The sequence below is a fragment of the Hemitrygon akajei genome, chromosome 8, assembly GCF_048418815.1.
Source record: "Hemitrygon akajei chromosome 8, sHemAka1.3, whole genome shotgun sequence".
Classification (NCBI taxonomy): Eukaryota; Metazoa; Chordata; class Chondrichthyes; order Myliobatiformes; family Dasyatidae; genus Hemitrygon; species Hemitrygon akajei.
In genome coordinates, this window is record NC_133131.1 from 2,985,399 (window position 1) to 3,009,093 (window position 23,695).

The 23,695-nt window shown below is 40.6% G+C and overlaps 1 protein-coding gene across 6 annotated transcripts in view; it reads right to left on the minus strand.

Moving 5' to 3' along the window:
- Positions 1-23,695, minus strand: part of LOC140731559 (uncharacterized) — a 281,877-nt gene that overhangs the window by 67,467 nt on the left and 190,715 nt on the right. For all 6 annotated transcript variants that reach the window (XM_073053074.1, XM_073053075.1, XM_073053073.1 and 3 more), the window contains one exon: positions 6,741-6,833. In XM_073053074.1, coding sequence (XP_072909175.1) covers positions 6,741-6,833 — 93 coding nt within the window. The remainder of the gene's footprint in view (positions 1-6,740; positions 6,834-23,695) is intronic.

Genomic DNA, 23,695 nt, shown 5'->3' on the forward strand with positions numbered 1-23,695 from the left:
CAATCTTCACTGTGGAAGGCACTAGCAGTATGTCAGTTGTTCGAATGTGTCGGGGGCAGAGTGTGTGAAGTTGCCTTTACTAGGGAGAAGGATCTTAGGAAACTGAAAGGTCAAGAAGCATCATGAGCAAAGCGGATGAGCTTAGAGTGCAGATCAGTACGTGGAGCTATGATGTTGTGGCCGTTACAGAAACTTGGATGGCTCAAGGGCAAGAATGGTTACTTAAGAGTGCCAGGCTTTAGATGTTTCAGAAAGGACGGAAGCAAAAGAGGTGGGGGCGTGGCACTGCTGATCAGAGAGATACTGTCACGGCTGCAGTAAAGGAGGAAGTCATGGAGGGATTGTCTACTGAATCTCTGTGGGTGGAAGTTAGGAACAGGAAGGGGTCAATAACTCTACTGGGTGTTTTTTTTTGATAGACCACCTAATAGTAACAGGGACATCAAGCAGCAGAGAGGGAGACAGATTCTGGAAAGGTGTAATGATAACGGGGTCATCGTGGTAGGAAATTTTAATTTCCCAAATATTGATTGGCATCTTCCTGGAGCAGTGGGTTTAGATGGGGTGGAGTTTGTTGGGTATGTTCAGGAAGGTATCCTGACACAATATGCAGATAAGCCTACAAGAGGAGAGGCTTGATTTGGTATTGGGAAATGAACCTAGTCAGGTGTCAGGTCTCTCAGTGGGAGAGCATTTTGGTGATAGTAATCATAATTCTATCTCCTTTACCATAGGATTGGAGAGGGATAGGAAGAGATAAGTTAGAAAAGTGTTTAATTGGAGTAAGGGGAAATATGAAGCTATTAGACAGGAACTTGGAAGCATAAATTGGGAACAGATCTTCTCAGGAGCATGTACAGCAGAAATGTGGCAAATGTTTAGGGGATATTTGTGTGGTGTTCTGCATAGGTACATTGCAATGAGACGGAAAGGATGGTAGGGTACAGGAACCATGGTGTACAAAGGTTGTTGAAAATCTCATCAAGAAGAAAAACTTAAAAAAGGTTAAAAAAACTAGGTAATGACAGAGATCTAGAAAATTATAAGGCAAGTAGCAAGGAGCTTAAGAATGAAATTAGGAGAGCCAGAATGGGCCATGAGAAGGCCTTGGCGAGCAGGATTAAGGAAAACCTCAAGGCATTCTACAAGTATGTGAAGAGCACAAAGATAAGATCTGAAAGAATAGGACCAATCAAGTGTGACAGTGGGAAAATGTGTATGGAACCGGAGATTGCGGCGGTACTTAATGAATACTGTTTCAGCATTCACTACTGAAAAAGACCTTGGCAATTGTCGGGATGACTTGCAGTGGACTGAAAAGCTTGAGCATATAGGCATTAAGAAAGGGGATGTGCTGGAGCTTTTGGAAAGCATCAAGTTGGAGATGTTGTTCCCTTAATCAAGAAAGGGAGCAGAGATAGCCCAGGAGATTATAGACCAGTGAGTCTTACTTCAGTGGTTGATAAGCTGATGGAGAAGATCCTGAGAGGCAGGATTTATGAACATTTGGAGAGCCATACTATAATTAGGAATAGTCAGCAGGGCTTTGTCAAAGGCAGGTTGTGCCTTACGAGTCTGATTGAATTTTTTTTGAGGATGTGAGTAAAAACATTGATGAAGTTAGACCAATAGATGCAGCATATATGGATTTCAGCAAGGCATTTGATAAGATACCCCATGCAAGGCTTATCGAGAAAGTAAGGAGGCATGGGATCCAAGGGGGACCTTGCTTTGTGGATTCAGAACTGGCTGAACACAGAAGGCAAAGAGTGGTTGTAAATGGGTCATATTCTACATGGAGTTCGGAGACCAGTGGTGTGTCTCTGGGATCCCTTCTCTTCGTGATTTTTCTAAATGACCTGGATGAGAAAGTGGAGGAATGGGTTAGTAAATTTGCTGATGACACAAAGGTTGGGGGTATTGTGGATAGTGTGGAGGGCTGTCAGGGGTTACAGAGGACTTCGATAGGATACAAAACTGGGCTGACAAGTGGCAGATGGAGTTCAAGCCAGATAAGTGTGAGGTGGTTCATTTTGGTAGGTCAAATATGATGGCAGAATATAGTATCAATGGCAAGACTCTTGGCAGTGTGGAGGATCAGAGGGATCTTGGGTCTGAGTCCAGAGGACACTCAAAGCTGCTGTGCAGGTTGACTCTGTGGTTAAGAAGGCATATGGTGCATTGACCTTCATCAACCATGGGATTGAGTTTAAGAGCTGAGAGGTACTATTACAGCTTTATAGGACCTTGGTCTGACCCCACTTGGAGTACTGTGCTCAGTTCTGGTCACCTCATTACAGGAAGGATGTGAAAACTATAGAAAGGGTGCAGTGAAGATTTACAAGGATGTTGCCTGGATTGGGGAGCATGCCCTATGAGAATAGGTTGAATGAACTTCTCCTTGGAACGGCGGAGGATGAGAGGTGACCTGATAGAGATGTACAAGATTATGAGAGGCATTGATTGTCTGGATAGTCAGAAGCTTTATCCCAGGGCTAAAGTGACTAACATGAGAGCACAGTTTTAAGGCGCTTGGAATTAGGTACAGAGGAGATATCAGGGTTAAGTTTTTACGCGGAAAGTGATGAGTGTGTGGAATGGGCTGCCGGGGACGGTGGTGGAGGTGGATACGAGAGTGTCTTTCAAGAGACTCCTGGATAGGTACATGGAGCTTAGAAAAAACATAGAGGACTATGGGTAACCCTAGGTAATTTCTAAAGTAAGTGCATGGTTGGCACATCATCATGGGCCAAAGGGCTTATATTGTGCCGTAGGTTTTTTATGTTACTATGTTTTAAGAGAGACAGACAGAAGAAAGGATATTATAGACCAGATACTGTGACCTCAGAGGTTGGGAAGATGTTGGAACTGAGGTACTTGGAGGCACATGGAAAACAGGCTGTAGTCAGCATGGTTTCATCTAGGGAAAATCTTTCCTGACAAATCTGTTGGAATTCTTTGAAGAAATAACAAGCAGGATAGACAAATAAAAATTGGTGGATGTTATGTACTGGGTTTGCAGAAGGCCTTTGACAAAATTCCATGCATGAGGCTGCTTAACAAGTTAAGAACCCATGGTATTACAGGAAAGATACTAGCATGGATAAAGCAGTGGCTGATTGGTAGGAGGCAAAGATTGGGAATAAAGGGAGCCTTTTCTGGTTGGCTGCCAGAGACTGGTGGTGTTCCACAGGGGTCTGTGTAAGGAGCATTTCTCTATGTTATTTATCAATGACCTGGATGTTGGAATTAATAGTTTTGTGCCCAATTTTGTAGACAATATAAAGATAGGTGGACAGGCAGGTAGTTTTGAGGAAGTAGAGAACCTGCAGAAGGATTTAGTCAGATTAGGAGATTAGTAGAATGGGCAAAGTGGTAGATGGAATACAGTGTATGGTCATGCACCTTGGGAGAAGAACCAAAAGTGTATCTGAAACAAGAGAAAATCTGTGGATGCTGGAAATCCAAGCAACACACACAAAATGCAGGAGGAACTCAGCAAGCCAGGCAGCATCCATGGAAAAATGTACAGTTGATGTTTCAGGCCAAGACCCTTCGGCAGGAAGGGGAATCCTGCTATAGTGTCTTGGCCCGAAACATCAACTGTATTTTTTTCTATAGATGCTACCTGGCCTGCTGAGTTCCTCCAGCATTTTGTGTGTGTTGCTTGAAGTAAAAGCATAGACTATTTTCTAAATGGAGAGACAGTTCAAAAATATACAGTGCAAAAGGACTTGTGCATCCACGAGACCATATGACATAGGAGTAGAACTAGGTCATTCAGCCCAATGAGTCTGCTCTGCTATTCCATCATGGCTGATCCCAAATCCCACTCAGCCCCATACACTTGCCTTCTTGCCATATCCTTTGATGCCCTGACCTATCAGGAAACTATCAACTTCTGCTTTAAATATATCCATGGACTTGGCTTCCACCGCAATCTATGGCAGAACATATTCTGGGACCCCTACTCTTAGTGATTTTTATAAATGACCTGGATGAAGTGGAGGGATGGGTTGGAAATTTGCTGATGCCACAAAGGTTGGGGGTGTTGTGGATAGTGTGGAGGGCTGTCAGTGGGACATTGATAGGATGCAAAACTGGGCAGAGAAGTGGCAGATGAAGTTCAACCCAGATAAGTGTGAGGTGATTCATTTTGGTAGGTCAAATATGATGACAGAATATAGTACATGTTAAGATATATATATTATATATAATATAGTAAGACTCTTGGCAGTGTGGAGGATCAGAGAGATCTTTGGGTCCGAGTCCAAAGGACACTCACAGCAGCTGCGCAGGTTGACTCTGTGGTTAAGGAGGCGTATGGTGTATTGGCCTTAATCAATCGTGGGATTGAGTTTAGGAGCTGAGAGGTAATGTTGCAGCTATATAGGACCCTGGTCAGACCCCATTTGGAGTTCTGTGCTCATTTCTGGTTGCCTCACTATAGGAAGGATGTGGAAACCATAGAAAGGATGCAGAGGAGATTTACAAGGATGTTGCCTGGATTGGGGAGCATGCCTTATGAGAATAGGTTGAGTGAACTTGGCCTTTTGTCCTTGGAGCGACGGAGGATGAGAGGTAACCTGATAGAGGTGTAGAAGATGAGAAGCATTGATCATGTGGATAGACAGAAGCTTCCTCTCAGGGCTGAAATGGCAAGCATGAGAGAGCACAGTTTTAAGGTGCTTGGAGGTAGGTACAGAGGAGATGTCAGGGATAAGTTGGTTGGTTGTTTGTTGTTTTTTTACACGCAGAGAGTAGTGAGTGCATGGAATGGGCTGCCGGCAACAGTGGTGGAGGCGGATATGTTAGGGTCTTTTAAGAGACTCCTGGACAGGTACATGGAGCTCAGAAAAATAGAGGGCTACAGGCAACCCTAGGTAATTTCTAAGGGAGGGACATGTTCAGCACAGCTTTATGAGCCAAAGGGCCTGTATTGTGTTGTAGGTTTTCTATATTTCTACGGAACATTCCAGATTCACTACACTCTGACTAAAAAATTCCTCTTTACCTTTGTTCTAAAAGGTCTCCCCTGAATTTTGAGGCTGTGCCCCCTAGTTCTGGATACCTCCACCATAGGAAACATCCTCTCCACATCCACCTTATCTAATCCTTTCAACATTTGATAGGTTTCAATGAAATCCCCTCATTCTTCTAAATTCTAGTGGGTACTCTGCACTGGCTTCCCGTTTGCCTTCCTTCTTTTGACAATCACCCAGTTACCTGCCTTCTGCAACCTAGGGGTGACTACCTTTCTGTAGCTCCTATCTTTCATTCTCCCATATGAGCCGAAGGTCATCACGCTGCAGACCCAGTTCCTTAATATGTACTCTGAGGGCCTTGAGCAAACTCATTATGTTCTCTCTAGCCAGAGGTAATGTTCTGAAGGTCTGACAGGTAGCTAATGTTGTTTTGTTTAAGAAGGGAAATGAAAATAATCCTTGAAACTATAAAATAGTGAGACATAGGTCAGTGGTAGGGAATTTATTGAAGAGGATTCTTAGGGATTGGCTTCATGACAAATTAGAAAACTATGGCCTAATTAGGAAGTCAGCAAGACTTTGTGAGGGTAGGTTCTGTCATGCTAGCTTGACTGAGTTTTTTTTTTAAAGGAAGTGTTAAAAAGTGATTCATGATGGTAGAACTATGGATGCTGTGTACACAAATTTTGGTGAGGTAGGCTCATTCAGAAGATTAAAATGCATGGGATTCACAGAGACTTATCTGTTTCAATCCAGAATTGGCTTATTCATAGAAAGTGGAGGGAGAGGGTAGTGGTTGATAGGACTTAGGCTGAAGGTCCTTGAGTGGTGGTATTGCACAGGGATCCATAATGGGACCATATATATGATTTAGATGAAAACATCGGTGCATGGGTTAGAAAGTTTGTAGTTGATATAAAGATCGGTGGTGCTGTGGATAGAGTAGAAAATTGCCAAACTATACAGCGGGATAGAGATTAGTTGCTGATATGGGCAGGGAAATGGCAGTTGGAGCTTAATCCATCCAAATATGAGGTGCTGCACTTTGAAGGATCAAATGGAAAGAGAAAGTACACTGTTAATGGCAGGAGACTTAACAATGTTGATGTATAGAGGGATTTTGGAGTCCATTGCTGTGTCTTCCTGAAAGTGGCTGAACAACTTGATAGGGTGGTAAAGACATTTAAGAGAAGAATTTCATGAGTCAGAAGTTAAATTACAGCTTTATAATAGCTGTAATATTGCATTCAGTTCTAGTTGCCCTATTAGAGTAAGGATATGGGGGATTTGTAATCCGTACAGAAGTGGTACACCAGGATGTTGCCTGGATTAGAGGGCATGTACTATAAAGAGACGTTGGACATTTGGGTTATTTTCTCTGGAGCGGCAGAAACTAAGGTTGGAACTTGATAGAAGTTTCAGAGGCATAGATGGAGTAAATAGCTGGTATCATTTTCCATAGGGTCAAAATGTCCAATACTCAAGAGTATGCATTAATGTTGAGAGGAGGTATGGTCAAAGGAGATGTGCGGGGCTTTTTAAAAAAAAATAACAGTGTGGTGGATGCCTGGAGTGTGCTACCAGGGTGATGGTGGCAAACATGAGAGATGCATTTACGAGGCTCATAGAATGGCACATGAAAACGCAGACAATGGAGGGATATGTGACCTTGTGTAGGCAGAAAGGATTAGTTAGGGGTGTTTATTTAATTCGTAGGCAGAAGATCCTGCTCGTGTTGTGCTATGTTCTGCATACCTGTCTTTGTTGCATCAATTGCCTCATTTCAACTTGTAACTGACTAACTTGTTCTTCTGCCTTTCTTTGCATCTCATATCGAAGGCACCGTTCCTGTTTGAAAATAAAGTATCCAATTATTTTTAGAACTAGAAGCATCAAGGAGTAATTTGTATATTTTTCTTATGGCAACACAGATTGTTTGCTATTGACTATTTGTCTTTAATGTGTTAGCATACATTGATGGATTTGAAATATCTACATAGCTGGAGTAAGTGAACTGAGTATATCCAAGTCAAAGTCAAATTTATTGTCATATTACTTTGAACCAACCTGCACAACCCTAATCACAACAGTAAAGCAACACTATACTGTAGTACAAAAACATCACCTCTGATTTCTACAAAAGTGGTGTCATTGGCAAATTTGTATACGGCATTAAAACTCTGCTTAGCCACACAGTCACATGTATATAAAGAACAGAGCCGGTGGGGTGGGGGGGGGGGGTGCTAAGAACACAGCTTTGAGGTGCACGTGTTGATGATCAACAAGAATGAGATGTTTTTAACCAATCCTCACTGATTGAGGTCTGCCAATGAGGTTTGCTCATAATACAAACATACGTGTGAAAATGAATTGTGAGGAGGATATAAAAAGTCTGAAAATTGATATGACCAGATTAGTGAATGGGCAAATGGATTATAGATGGAAATACAAAAAGAAGCATTTTCATGGGAAAATAGTATATCCCCTCTCCGAGCTTGTATGCAAACTTGGCACGTTAGCTGGCTCTGCTAATAGGGACTCAGCAGCAAGAAGGCCACTTTTCTTTTTTTAATATATTTTTATTCAGTTTTTAAGATAACTACATAGAATGAATAGAATAATAGAGTATAATATCAGCCCTCCCCCTCCCCTTAACCCTTCCCCCCCTTAACATCTCTATCTAAAAAAAAGAAAAAAGAGAAAAAGAAAGAAAAGAAAGAAAGATTGCCTGGATATCAGAAGATCCCCACATGCTCCATGGAATTCAAAATAGCTTTAATATATATATTTATTCCTTTCCCCAAATGGCTAATAACTTTATCTTCAAAGGGCCTATATATTTAATCCTATCTTTTGTAAATAAGGGTGCCAAATTTTCAGAAATATGTCATATTCATTTCTTAAATTATAAGTAATTTTTTCAAGTGGAATGCAGCTAAAGATTTCATTATTCCAACAGTCCTCAGTTAAGTATGAATCTGATTTCCAAGTAACTAATAGCCTTTTTGGCTACTGCCAATGCAATTTTTATAAATTTTTTCTGATATTTGTTCTTTTAGGGTTCGGTTTTATCCCTTCAATATCACCTAGTAAAAATAATATTGGGTTATGTGGAAGTTGTATTCCAATAATTTGTTCCAATAAAACTCTTAAATTTATTCAAAATGGTTGAATTTTAAAGCAAGACCAAGTAGAGTGTAAAAAAGTACCAATTTCTTGATTACATCGAAAACATTGATCAGATAAATTTGGGTTTAATCTATTTATTTTTTGTGGTGTAATATATAATTGATGTAAAAAATTGTATTGTACTAATCTAAGTTGGACATTTATTGTATTTGTCATACTGTCAAGGCATAGTCTTGAACAAATTGTTTCATCAATTTTAATATTCAAATCAGTTTCCCATTTTTGTCTTGACTTATGAATTCCTTGTTTAATTGTCTGTTTTTGAATCAAATTATACATACAAGTAGTAAATTTTTAAATTTTTCCTTTTTGAATTAAAATTTCTATTTCATTATGCTTTGGCATTAACATTGTTTGACCCAGTTTATCTCTTAAATAATCCCTTAATTAGAAATAACAGAAAAGAGTGTTATTTGATATTTTACATTTATTCTTTAGTTGATCAAACGACATCAGTTTACCTCCTTCAAAACAGTCACCTATATATCTAATCCCTTTTTGAAACCAGTTATATAAAAGTTGGTTATCCATTGTAAAAGGAACGAGTCTATTTTGAATTAAGGGTCTCTTTGCTAATAAAGATTTCTTTATCTCATCATCAACATTTATCTTATTCTATAAATTAATCAAATGTTTTAATACAAGAGATTCTTTCTTTTCCCGTATCCATTTGGAATCCCATTTATATATAAAATCTTCTGGTATGTTTTCTCCTATCTTATCTAACTCCATTCTAATCCATGCCGGTTTATCATCATCAAAAAAAGATGCAATAAATCTAAGTTGATTTGCTTTATAATAATTCTTAAAATTTGGGAGTTGTAACCCTCCTAGGTCAAATTTATATGTCAATTTTTCCAACGATATTCTTGACATCTTACCTTTCCAAAGAAGCTTCCTCACACATTTATTCAACTCTTGAAAAAACTTCTGCAGTAGTTGTATTGGTAATGTTTGAAATAAATACTGTAATCTAGGAAATATATTCATTTTTAAAGCATTAACTCTACCTACTAATGTTACTGGTAACATCATCCATTTATCAAAATCTTCTTGAATTTTTTTCAATAATGGCAAGTAATTTAATTTATATAAATTAAATATGTCGTTATCAACTCTTGTAACTAAATATTTTATGCCATTTATCGGCCATCTAAATTGAGTTACTAATCGACATTGACTATAATCTTCTTTAGTAAGGGGTAAAATTTCACTTTTATCCCAGTTTACTTTATACCCTGATATTTTCCCATATTCTTCCAATCTAAAAGATAATTTTGTTAGATAAATCAGAACATCATCAACAATAGATTAATCTTATATTCCTTCCGGTTAACTCTGAAGCCCATAATATCTGAATCTGTTCTAATTAATTCAGCTAATGGTTCTATCACTAATACAAATAGGGCAGGTGATAATGGACAGCCTTGTTTAGTTGACCTTGTTAACTGGAATGATGTTGAAATTTGGCCATTTGTCACTATTTTAGCTTTGGGACTAGTATTTAAGGTTTTAATCCAGTTAATAAAAGATTTTCCTAACCCATATTTTTCCAATACCTTAAATAAAAAGTCCCATTCCAATCTATCAAATGCTTTTTCTGCATCCAAAGCAACTGCCACACTCATTTCCTCCCTCTTTTGTGCCAAATGAATTATGCTAAGTAACTGAGTTACATTGTCTGCCGATTGTCTATTTTTAATAAAGCCTGTTTGATCCATATGTATTAATTTTGGTAAATATTTAGATAATCTATTAGATAAAATTTTTGCTATTATTTTATAATCCGTGTTCAACAATGAAATAGGCCTATATGATGTTGGTTTTAAAGGATCTCTATCTTTTTTTGACAATACTGTAAAGATTGCTGTCAAAAAAGATTCTGGAAGTTTATGTGTTCTTTCTGCTTGATATATTAACTCCATAAAGGGAGGGATTAATAAATCTTTAAATTTTTTATAAAATTCAGGTGGAAAGCCATCTTCTCCTGGAGATTTATTACTCTGGAGTGATCCTAGAGCTCTTTTAATGTAAAGGGCATATCTAATCCTTTCTGTTCTTCCGAATTCAATTTTGGAAGAGTTATTTGTGATAAAAGTCTTTCTATCTTAACAACCTCATTTTGTGATTCCGATTGATATAATTCGGAATAAAATTTTTTTTAAAGGTTTCATTAATTTCTAAAGGTTTGTAAGTAATTTTATTTGCACTTGTTCTAATTGCATTTATTGTTTTAGAAGCCTGCTCTGTTTTCAACTGCCAAGCAAGAATCTTATGTGATCTTTCACCTAATTCGTAATATCTCTGTCTAGTTCTCATAATTGCTTTTTCTGTTCGGTATGTCTGGAGCGTATTATATTGTAGCTTCTTATTGACAAGTTGTCTTCGTTTTTCTTCTGTCATATATCTTTGAGATTCTTTTTCTAATTTTGTAATCTCTTTTTCTAATTGATCTATTTCTACCATATATTCCTTCTTAATTTTAGAAGTATAACTTATTATCTGGCCCCTCAAAAATGCTTTCATCACTTCCCATAATATAAATTTATCTTCAACTGAATGTGAGTTTGTATCCAGAAAAAATTGAATCTGTTTTTCCATAAAATCACAAAAATCTTGATGTTTTAATAATATTGAATTAAATCTCCATCTGTAAATCAGTTCCTCTTTATCCATCATTATCATTGTCATTATCAAAGGGGAATGATCTGACAGTATTCTCGCTTTATATTCCACACTTTTCACTCTATCCTGAATATTCATTGATAATAAGAAAAAAAATCAATCCTTGAATAAGTTTTATGTCTATTTGAATAAAATGAATAATCTCTTTCTCTTGGATTAATTCTTCTCCATATATCAATCAAATTTAAATCTTCCATCAATGATAAAGTTAGTTTTACTACTTTTGATTTTGTAACAATCTTAATTGACCTATCTAGAACTGGGTCTAGACAAAAGTTAAAGTCTCCACCTATTAATATTTTATCACGTGCGTCAGCCAAATTTAAAAAAGCTTCTTGTATGAATTTTGCATCATTTTCATTTGGTGCGTAAATATTCATGAGTCCATAATTCCGAAAAGATTTGACAATGTATAATCACATATTAGCACAGTATAAATTTATAACCCTTTTCCCATAAGACTTTTTTCACTGGGTTAAATTCCTTCCTCCTCTTCAAAAGGTCATAACTTAAGTCAGGATAGAAAAGAACTCTTTTCCCTTCTATCATCAATGGCCCATTTCTCTTTCTGGCACCTTGGGCAGCTGCCTTCAAGATCCTTTCTTTATCTTGATATCTTAAACATTTTATCAAGATTGATTGTGGGTTTTGATCTTGTTGGGGCTTTGGTCTTAAAGCTCTATGAGCCCTTTCGATTTCAATTAACTGACTTCCCTCTTCTATTTCCAAAGTTTCCGGGATCCATTTTTGAAAGAATTTTATTGGATCTTCTCCCTCTATACCTTCTTTAAGACCAACAATCTTTATATTGTTTCATCTGCTAAAATTTTCAAGCACATCCACTTTTTCCAACAACCGTTTTCTTTCTGATGTCCAGGCAAGGATATTATCTTCCATCTTGTCCACTCTTTCAGCGGTGTCTCCCGTTTTTTCTTCCAACTTTTTAACTTTCTTATCCATTTTCTTCTGTTTTTTCACGACCTTATCAAGCATAATCTTAATATTTTTAATATCTGTTTTTATTACTTTTAATGCTTTTAATTCATGCGTTATTTGTATCAGGGCTTTTCTTATGTCTCCAGAAAGTCCTCCACTTTTAATTTCTTCCTGTTCTTCTTCTTCCTCTTTTTCCTCATCTATGTTCTCCAGAGAGTCTGATTCTACTTCCGTTCCACTTTCACTTTCAGTTGCAGCTGGAACTTGTAGTTTTGTTTGCACCTGTTTGCGCATGCCCGCTTCTTCACGCATGTGCAGTTCCTGCTGTTTCTTCTTAGAGACTGTTGACATTGCAGCAGTTTCCCGTTCTGCACTGCTGGAGGCGATGTGTACTTCACCGAGAAGAGATCCAACTTGAGTACGAGGTTCCGTCTTAATGGTCGGCCCTCTTTCTTTGCCAATTCGCGCTGTCTTCAAAGTAGTAGTTCTCTTCTGTTTCTGTTTAGGAGACATATCTAAAAATAGTCCTGAGTTGTTTATAAGTAATTTTTTGAAAGTATTTATTAACTCTTCTTCACTTAAACTTTATTTTACTAGTTTTTATGGGAGAGCTAGATTTCCACATCTCGATCCTACGTCATCATGTGACGTCCCCCAAGACCACTTTTCTTAAACCATATACCTCTAGGGTTGGTATGATTTAGGTTCAACTAAACAGGAAAGTTGGGATGTTTTGATTAATGGAACCCTAATCTGAGTGAATGCTGTATAAATACTGCTCATACACAGTTATCCATCAGCAAACAATAACACATACAATTATAAAGAAAGTGTATTTACTAATTTCAGCTTTATCAAACAGCTATTAATAAACAAAAGAAAAAACTGAAAGGGCCCATTACAATTAAACCAGTCTAAATGTGCACATGCGTTGGAGCTTGTATTGTCCAAAAACTGGATATGACTGTTACTCATGGAACTGAATTCTCATCACCAGTAGAACTTCCTCTTTGACTCCTTCGATGGATTTGATCCAACGGGAAGACACAATTGTAAGGAAGACAGAATTCATTTTACAAATCCTATGGCGATCTCTCCCCTCTGCATTTCCCACCAAAAAGAACCACAAGCCCCACCAGTGTCTGTCACAAATCTCTCTCTACCCTGTTCTCTAGAATCTTCTCCTAATTCCACTATCCTGGTTGGTTGACATAGCATTCCTAAGTTGAACATCATAGCCCCTTATCTTATCCAAAACTGAAACATTCTACCAGCAAAACACACCACTTTTATAGAAAGCTACTAAATGAAAAAAACCCACAGCATTAACCAAAGCATTCGCACCCCACCAAAAATAGTCATATCCTCATGACTTTGAAACTTATCAAACCATTATTAATAAAACACTATTCAAATGAATTTCATGATTTCAGGACCCCCAAACCCTTTTGTAGCTGGCAATAACATATCTCACTATGGGGATAGACACAATGTTTCTGTGGTGTATCATAGTCCAGCCTATCTGGGGGCTTCCTGACTCTGAGACCTTACCTTATCTTTAGCCTCAGGCACTCCTTGGAACCTTTTCTGTCTACTTGGAGATGTCTCCCCTTGTCCATTACTCAAGCCTTCTGGCAAATCAGGTCTTCCATCACCTGACTGAGCTCAGCTTGATCACCAATTACGTTGGAGCCCAGCTTCCCTTCACTGTCTAGCATCACATCTGCTTGTCCACTGCTAGTTCCTCTGCTACATCCGAGTCAGGGTTGGGAGATTTAGGAATCTCTTCAATTCTTCAGGAGTTTGTATAGGGTAATGTATACCACACCTCCAATTTCTCATCCTGTGAGTCCATACGGCATTCAGTGGTTGGGTCCTTTTCAGGCTTTTCTTCTGATTGCCTTTCTATTCTCCTTCTGTGCAGAGTTCTCCTACTAGGTGTGGATTCCATGTCATGCTCTGGGTCAACATGCTGCCCTAGGGGAAAAAGGTGAGTTCAATGGAGAATTTTGACAGGGCTATTCCCATCTTCTGGCCTCTAGCACATTTGGCGTCTGGCTCTCCACTACATAAGGCATAGGCACAGTGGTCAGCCAACTTATGCTTTCCTGGTAGTCCCAAATTTCTTATAAAAACTGTGTCTCCAGGCATCAGTTGAGAGAACCTAAACTTTTGATCATATCTCCTCTTGTTTCCTTGATTTTGTACGGTAGCAGAAACTGCTACTAGCTCAAAAGCCCTTTGCAGTTCTTTCCTCATGTTAGACACATACTTAAGATGCATCTTCAGATGGCAAGTCTTCACTGCTGGCTCCAGAACAGAGATTTACAGGCAATCTCACTTCACGTCTGAACATCAAATAGTATGACAATGATTTGGTAGCTTCATTCTGTGTACAGTTGCAGTGTCCCAAATAAGACCATAAGACGTAAGAGCAGAATTAGGCCATCTGGCCCATCGAGTCTGCTCTGCCATTCAATCATGGCTAATCCTTTTAAAAAAAAATTTCCTCCTCAACTCCAGTTCCCAGCCTTCTCCCCGTAACCTTTAATGCCATATCCAATCAAGACCCTATCAATCTCTGCCTTAAATACACCTAATGACCCGGCCTCGACAGCTGCATGTGCAACAAATTCCACAAATTCACCACCCTTTGGCTAAAGAAATTTCTCTGCATCTATTTTGAAAGGGCAGCTCTCTATCCTGAGGCTGTGCCCTAGAGTCCTAGACTCTCCCACCATGGGAGACATCCTTTCCACATCTACTCTGTCTAGGCCTTTCAACATTCAAAAGGTTTCAATGAGATCCCCCCTCATCCTTCTGAATTCCAGCGAGTACAGACCCAGAGCCATCAAAAGTTTCTCGTATGATAACCCTTTCATTCCTGGAATCATCCTTGTGAACTTCCTCTGGACCCTCTCCAATGCCAGCACATCCTTTCTAAGATGAGGGGCCTAAAACTGTTCACAATACTCAAAGTGAGGCCTCGTCAGAGCCGTAGAAAGCCTCAGAATCACATCCTTGCTCTTGTATTCTAGACCTCTTGAAATGAATGCTAACATGGCATTTGCCTTCCTCACCACTGACTCAACCTGCAAGTTAACCTTCAGGGTGTTCTGCACAAGGACTCCCAAGTCCCTCTGCATTTCAGACTCCCTGTTTAGAAAGTAATCCGCACATTTATTTCTACTACCAAAGTGCATGACCATACATTTTCCAACATTGTATTTCATTTACCACTTTCTTGCCCCATTCTCCTAATCTTTCTAAGTCCCTCTGCAGTCTACCCATTTCCTCAGCACTACCTTCCCCTCCACCATTCTTCACATCATCTGCAAACTTGGCAACAAAGCCATCTATTCCATCATCTAAATCATTTGTTCTTTTTGAAGATATCCAGGGTTCCAAGCAAGTCTAAAAATGTATGATTGAACCTTTCAGGCTGGGGATCACCCTGAGAGTGACGGGGGATGGGTCTCAACTTCTTGACTCCAAGCATGCTTTGTAACTCATGTATGAGTTGACTCAAAATCTTTTCCCTGATCACCGTATATTCTTCTTGGGAGATCGTAATGAACAAAATAGTTCTCCCAAAACACTTTGGCAACTGTGGATGCCCTCTGATTCTTTGTGTTTAAGGCTTGAGCACATCTGGTGTAGTGATTGATGATGACTAAAATATTTGCAGCATTGCTGGAATCAGGCTTTATGGAAAGGAAATCCATACACATAATAAAATGGACCCACACTCTAAATGAGATAATGGAGCAACTCTTGTAGGCAGTGTCTTCCTCTGAGCACATCAGATGCACGACTTACAGTACACTTTCACCTCAGGCTTCATTTGGGGTTAACTAGAACTGATCTCAGACTAATCTGTAAGTCTTATCAAACCCAAATTACCTGAATAATCACAAAACTATAGTCAGACCATAAGACATAGGAGCAGAATTAGGCCATTAAACCCATCAAGTCTGTTCTACCATTCCATCATGGCTGATCCTGGATCCTAATCAACCACATACAGTTGCCTTCTTGCCATATCCTTCGATGTCCTGAGCGATCAGGAAACTATCAACTTTCACCTTAAATATACCCATAGACTTGGCCTGCACTGCATCCTGTGGCAAAGCATTCCACAAATTTACTAGTCTCTGGCTAAAAAAAATTCCTCCTTACCTCTTCTCTAAATGGTTCCCTCTCAATTCTGAGGCTGTGCTGTCTAGTTCTGGAAACCCCCACCGCAGGAAACATCCTTTCCACATCCACCCTATCTAGTCCTTCTAACTTTCAGTAGGTTTCAATGAGATTACCCTGTATTCTTCTAAATTCCAGTGAATACAGGCCCAGAGCTCCCAAATGCTCTTCATGTTAACCCCTTCATTCCTGGAATCATCCTCATGAACCTCCTCTGGACTATCTCCAATGACAACACATCCTTTCTGAGACATGGGGCCCAAAACTGTTGACAATACTCCAAGTGCAAACTGACTAGTGTCTTATAAAAGCTCAGCATTATCTCCTTGCTTTTATATTCTGTTCCCCTTGAAATAAATGCCTACATTGCATTTGCCTTCTCAACAAGTAAATTAACCTTCTGGGAATTTTGCACGAGGACTCAAGTCCCTTTGCACCTCTGATGTTTGAACCTTCTCCCTATTTAGATGATAGTCTGCACTATTGTTCCTTTTACCAAAATGCATTATCATACATTTACCCAACACTGTATTCCATCTGCCACTTTTTTGCCTAATCTTCCAATTTGTCAAAATCCTGCTGCAATCGCAATGCTTCCTCAGCATGAGCTACCCCTCCACCCATCTTCATGTCATCCGCAAACTTTGCCACAAAGTCATCAATTCCATTATCCAAATTATTGACAAGCAATGTGAAAAGTGCAAAACAGCAACCAACCAGAAAAGGCCCCTTTTATTCCCAATCGAAGCTTCCTGCTAGTCAGCCATTCCTCTATCCATGCCAATATCTTTCCCATAACACCATAGGATTTTATCTTGCTAAGCAGCCTCATGTGTGGCACCCATCAAACATCTGAAAATCGAAGTAAATGACATCGGCTTTATCCATCCTGCTTGTTACTTCCTCAAAGAACTCTAATAGATTTGTCAGGAAAGATTCCCCTTTCCAGAAACCATGCTCCAAATACCCCAAAGTCTCATCCTTAATAATAGACTCCAACGCTTTCCCAACCACTGAACTTAGGCTAAAACTAGCCTATAATTTCCTTTCTTTTGCCTTCTTCTCAAGAAGTGACATTTGCAATTTTTCAGTCCTCTGGGACTTTGTCAGAATCAAGGGATCATGACCAATGCATCTATTCTCTTCAGCAACCAGTCTCAGCACTCTGGAATGTAGTCCATCTGGTCCAGGTGACTTATCCACCTTAAGACCTTTCAGTATGCTTAGCACTTTTTCCTTTGTAATAGCAATTGCACTTATTTCTGCTCCCTGACACTTACGGAACTCTGGCACACTGCTCATGTTTTCCACAATGAAGGCAGGTGCAAAGTACCCATTAAGTTCATCTGCCATTACTTTGTCCCCATTACTCACCAGCATCATTCTTCAGTGGTCCAATATCAACTCTCACCTCCATTTTATTCATTATATAACTGAAAAATCTTTTGGTATCCTGCTTTATATTATTGGCTAGTTTGCCCTCATTTCATCTTTTCCCTTCTTATAGCTTTTTAGTTGCCTCTTGATGAACTTTAGAAGCTTCCCAATCATCCACCTTCCCACTCATTTTTGTTACCTTATATCCCTTTTCCATGGCTTTTATGCAGTCCTTAACTTTACTTGTCAGCCACGGTTGCCTGCCCTTGCCATTTGAGAACTACTTCTGTGTGACATATCTATCTTACACCTTGTAAACTATACCTAGAAACTTCAGCCATCTCTACTCTTACTCTGCTAATGCTAAGGAGGCGCTCTGTGAACCTTATGGAGCTATTAGCAAGCTGCAGAACGCACACCCTGATGGACTATTTATTGTCGCCGGAGATTTTAACCACATGAACCTCAAGTCAGTGCTCCCCAAATTCCATCAGTATGTGGACTTTGCAATGAGAGAGGAGAACACGTTGGACCTTGTTTACACAAGCATCCCCGATGCGTACCAGGCAGAGCCCTGACCCCACCTCGGTTACTCAAACCACATCTCTGTTATGCTAATCCCAGCAGACAGACCGCTCGTCAGGTGCTCCAGACCAGTTCAGAAGCAGGTGAAAACCTGGCCACCAGGAGCCATCTCTGCTCTTCAAGACTGCTTTGAGCACATGTTCAGGAAGGCTACAACTGATGGCAACTCTACCAACTTAGAGGAGTACACAGCATCAGTGACTAGCTACATCAGCAAGTGCATCAATGATGTCACTGTGTCCAAGACCATCAGTACACTCGCTAACCAGAAGACACTGATGACTGCAGAGATGCATGCGCTGCTGAGGACCCATGACTCCACCTTCAGAGCAGGTGACAAGGCAGCCCTAACAACAACAAAGGCCAAACTGTCCCAGACCATCAAAGAAGCAAAGCGTGCACACGCCCAGCAAATCCACAGCCACTTCCAGGACAGCGGCAACATTCAGGACATCACTTACTACAGGACAACATCACCTGACTATGAGGGTGATACCTACCTCCAAGATGTGCTGAACAACTTCTACGTTAATTTTGAAGTGGAAAATGACATGGCAGCAAGGAAGTCCACCCCTCCTCCAAATGACCAGTTACTGTGTCTCACTGTGGCTGATGTGAAGAGAAACCTGTGCAGGGTCAACCCATGGAAGGCTGCTGGACCAGAAATATTCCTGGCAGAGTGCTTAGAGGATGTGCAGACCAGCTAGCAGATGTTCTCACTGACATCTTCAACATCTCCCTGAGCAGCGCTGTCGTTCCAACTTGCTTCAAGGCCGCCACCATCATCCCTGTGCTGAAGAAATCTTCAGTGTCCTGCCTCAATGACTACTATCCCGTTGCACTCACATGCATCATCATGAAGTGTTTCAAGAGGCTCATCATGAGGCACATCAAGACCCTGTTGACCCCCCCCCCCCCTCACTGGACCGGCTGCAGTTTGCATACCGTCCCAACCGTTCAACAGACAACGCCATTGCCATCACCCTCCACCTGGCCCTAACCCACCTGGACAAAAAAGACATGTATGTTCAAATGCTGTTCATAGACAGCATTTAACACAATCATTCCTCAGAAACTGACTGGAAAGCTGAGCCTACTGGGCCTGAACACCTCCCTCTGCAACTGGATACTAGACTTCCTGACTGGGAGACCTCAGTCAGTCCAGATCGGAAGCAGCATCTCCAACACCATCACACTGAGCACTGGGGCTCCCCAGGGCTGTGCGCTCAGTCCACTGCTGTTCATTCTGCTGACCCACAACTGTGCTGTAACACACAGCTCGAACCATATCATCAAGTTCACCGATGACACAACCGTGGTGGGTCTTATCAGCAAGTACAACGAGTCAGCATACAGAGAGGAGGTGCAGCAGCTAACGGACTGGTCCAGAGCCAACAACCTGTCTCTGAATGTGAACAAAACAAAAAAGATGGTTGTTGACTTCAGGAGGGCATGGAGCGACCACTCTCCTCTGAACAGCGACAGCTCTTCGGTAGATAAGAACACCAAACTTCTTGGTGTTCACCTGGCAAAGAATCTCACCTGGCCCCTCAACACCAGCTCCATAGCAAAGAAAGCCCAGCAGCATCTCTACTTACTACGAAGGCTGCGGAAAGTCCATCTCCTATCCCCAATCCTCACCACATTCTACAGAGGTTATACTGAGAGCATCCTGAGCAGCTGCATCACTGCCTGGTTTGGAAACTGCACCATCTCAGATTGCAAGACCCTGCAGCGGAAAGTAAGGTCAGCTGAGAAGATCATCTCTTCCTCCCCTTACAGACATTTACACCACACGCTAAATCCGCAAAGCAAACAGCATTATGAAGGACCCCATGCACCCCTCATACAAACTCTTCTCCCTCCTGCCATCTGGGAAAAGGCACCGAAGCATTTGGGCTCTCACAACCAGACTTTGTAACAGTTTCTTACCCCAAGCCATCAGACTCCTCGATACCCAGAGTCTGGACTGACACCAACTTACTGCCCTCTACTGTGCCTATTGTTTTGCTTATTATTTATTGTAATGCCTGCACTGTTTTGTGCACTTTATGCAGTCCTGGGTAGGTCTGTAGTCTAGTGTAGTTTTTTGTGTTGTTTCATGTAGCACCATGGTCCTGAAAAACATTGTCTTGTTTTTACTGCATACTGTACAAGCAGTTATGGTCGAAATGACAATAAAAAGTGACTTGACTTGATTCCTAGCAGTATCCTCTTCCAATCCACCTGGGCCAGCTCCTCTGTGATGCCTCTGTAATTCTCTTTATTCCATTGCCATATTATAACCATATAACAACTACAGCATGGAAACAGGCCGAACGCTTACTCTCACCTAGTCCTACTGGCCTGCACTCAGTCCATAACCCTCCATTCCTTTCCTGTCCATATACCTATCCAATTTTACTTTAAATGACAATACCGAACCTGCCTCTACCACTTCTACTGGAATCTCGTTCCACACAGCTACCATTTTCTGAGTAAAGAAGTTCCCCCTCATGTTACCCTTAAACTTATGCCCCCTAACTCTCAACTCATGTCTTCTTGTTTGAATCTCCCCTACTCTCAATGGAAAAAGCGAATCCACGTCAACTCTATCTATCCCCCTCATAATTTTAAATACCTCTGTCAAGTACCCCCCTCAACTTTCTATGCTCCAAAGAATAAAGACCTAACTTGTTCAACCTTTCCCTGTAACTTAGGTGCTGAAACCCAGGTAACATTCTAGTAAATCTCCTCTGTACTCTCTCTATTTTGTTGACATCTTTCCTATAATTTGGTGACCAGAACTGTACATAATACTCCAAATTCGGCTTTACTAATGCCTTGTACAATTTTAACATTACATCCCAACTCCTATATTCAATGCTCTGATTTATAAAGGCCAGCATACCAAAAGCTTTAGATCACTCTGTTCTACTGCATTCTTCAATGCCCTACTATTTACCATGCAAGTCCTATTTGGATTATTCCTACCAAAATGTAGCACCTCACACTTATCAGCATTAAATTCCATCTGCCATCGTTCAGCCCACTCTTCTAACTGGCCTAAATCTCTCTGCAGGCTTTGAAAACCTACTTCATTATCCACAATGCCACTTACTTTAGTATCATCTGCATACTTACTAATCCAATTTACCACCCCATCATCAAGATCATTAATGTATACGACAAACATTGGACCCAGTACAGATCCCTAGGGCACACCACTGGTCACAGGCCTCCAACCTGACAAACAGTTATCCACCACTACTCTCTGGCATCTCCCATCCAGCCACTGTTGAATCCATTTTACTACTTCAATATTAATACCTAACGATTGAACCTTCCTAACTAACCTTCCGTGCGGAACCTTGTCAAAGGCCTTACTGAAGTCCATATAGACAACATCCACTGCTTTACCCTCATCAACTTTCTTCGTAACCTCTTCAAAAAATTCAAAAAGATTTGTCAAACATGACCTTCCACACACAAATCCATGTTGACTGTTCCTAATCAGACCCTGTCTATTCAGATAATTATATATACCATCTCTAAGAATACTTTCCACTACCCACCACTGACGTCAAACTGACAGGCCTATAATTGCTAGGTTTACTCTTAGAACCCTTTTTAAACAATGGAACCACATGAGAAATACGCCAATCCTCCAGCACCATCCCCGTTTCTAATGACATTTGAAATATTTCTGTCAGAGCCCCTGCTATTTCTATACTAACTTCCCTCAGGGTCCTAGGGAATATCCTGTCAGGACCCGGAGATTTGTCCACTTTTATATTCCTTAAAAGCGCCAGTACTTCCTCCTCTTTAATCGTCATAGCTTCCATAACGTCCCTACTTGTTTCCCTTACCTTACACAATTCAATATCCTTCTCCTTAGTGAATACCGAAGAAAAGAAATTGTTCAAAATCTCCCCCATCTCTTTCGGCTCCACACATAGCTGTCCACTCTGATTCTCTAAGGGACCAATTTTATCCCTCACTATCCTTTTGCTATTAATATAACTGTAGAAACCCTTTGGATTTATTTTCACCTTACTTGCCAAAGCAACCTCATATCTTCTTTTAGCTTTTCTAATTTCTTTCTTAAGATTCTACTTACATTCTTTATATTCCTCGAGCACCTCATTTACTCCATGCTGCCTATATTTATTGTAGATCTCTCTCTTTTTCCTAACTAAGTTTCTAATATCCCTTGAAAAGCATGGCTCTCTCAAACTTTTAACCTTTCCTTTAAACCTAACAGGAACATAAAGATTCTGTACCCTCAAAATTTCACCTTTAAATGACCTCCATTTCTCTATTACATCCTTCCCATAAAACAAATTGTCCCAATCCACTCCTTCTAAATCCTTTCACATCTCCTCAAAGTTAGCCTTTCTCCAATCAAAAATCTCAAACCTGGCCCAGTCCTATCCTTCTCCATAATTATATTGAAACTAATGGCATTGTGATCACTGGACCTGAAGTGCTCCCCAGCACATACCCTCGTCACCTGACCTATTTCATTCCCTAACAGAAGATCCAACACTGCCCCTTCTCTAGTCAGTACCTCTATGTATTGCTTCAAAAAACTATCCTGCACACATTTTACAAACTCCAAACCATCCATCCCTTTTACAGTATGGGCTTCCCAGTCTATGTGTGGAAAATTAAAATCTCCCACAATCACAACCCTGTGCTTACTTCAAATATCTGCTATATCCTTACAAATTTGCTCCTCCAATTCTTGCTCCCCATTAGGTGGTCTATAATACACCCCATATAAGTGTTAGTACACCTTTCCCATTCCTCAATTCCACCCAAATAGCCTCCCTAGATGAGCCCTCTAATCTATCCTGCTGGAGCACCACTGTAATATTTTCTCTGACAAGCAACACAACACCTCCCCCTCTTGTCCCTCCAATTCTATCACACCTGATGCAATGAAATCCAGGAATATTTAGTTGCCAATCACACCCCTCCTGCAACCATGTTTCACTAATAGCTACAACATCACATTTCCGGGTATCAATCCATGCTCTAAGCTCATCCACCTTTCTTACAATGCTCCTAGCATTAACATAAATGCATTTAAGAAATTCTCCATTTATCTCTAACAGTACAAAGAACTTTACTGTCTTCTTTTTCTTCCTTCTCTCATACTTCTGTTCCTACACTCTCCCCTCCCCCCTCATATCTAGTTTAAACCCACTGGAGCCTCTCTCGCAAACCTACCTGCAAGAATATTTGTCCCCCTCCAGTTCAGATGTAAACCGTCCCACTGGAATAGATCCCACCCTCCCTGGAAAACTGCCCAATTATCTATAAATCTGAAGCCCTCCCTCCTGCACCATGTCTTCAGCCACGTGTTGATCTGCACTATCTTACTATTTCTAAACCCATCTGCACGTGGCACCGGTAGCAATCCCGAGATTGCTATCCTGGAGGTCCTGTCCTTTAACTTGGCACCTAGCTCCCTAAACTCACCTTTCAGGACCTCCTTGCTCTTCCTACCCACATCATTGGTCCCTACATGGACCACAACATCCTGCTGCTCACCCTCCCTCTTGAGAATACCGAGATATTGCAGACCCTGGCACCAGGGAGGCAACAGACCATCCGGGATTCTCGATTTCTTCCACAGAACCTTCTATCTGTCCCCCTAACTATTGAATCTCTCCTTCCCTTCTGAGCTGAGGGTCCAGTCTTGGTGCCAGAGACGCAACCACTGCAACTTGTCCCTGGTAGGTCGTCCCCACCAA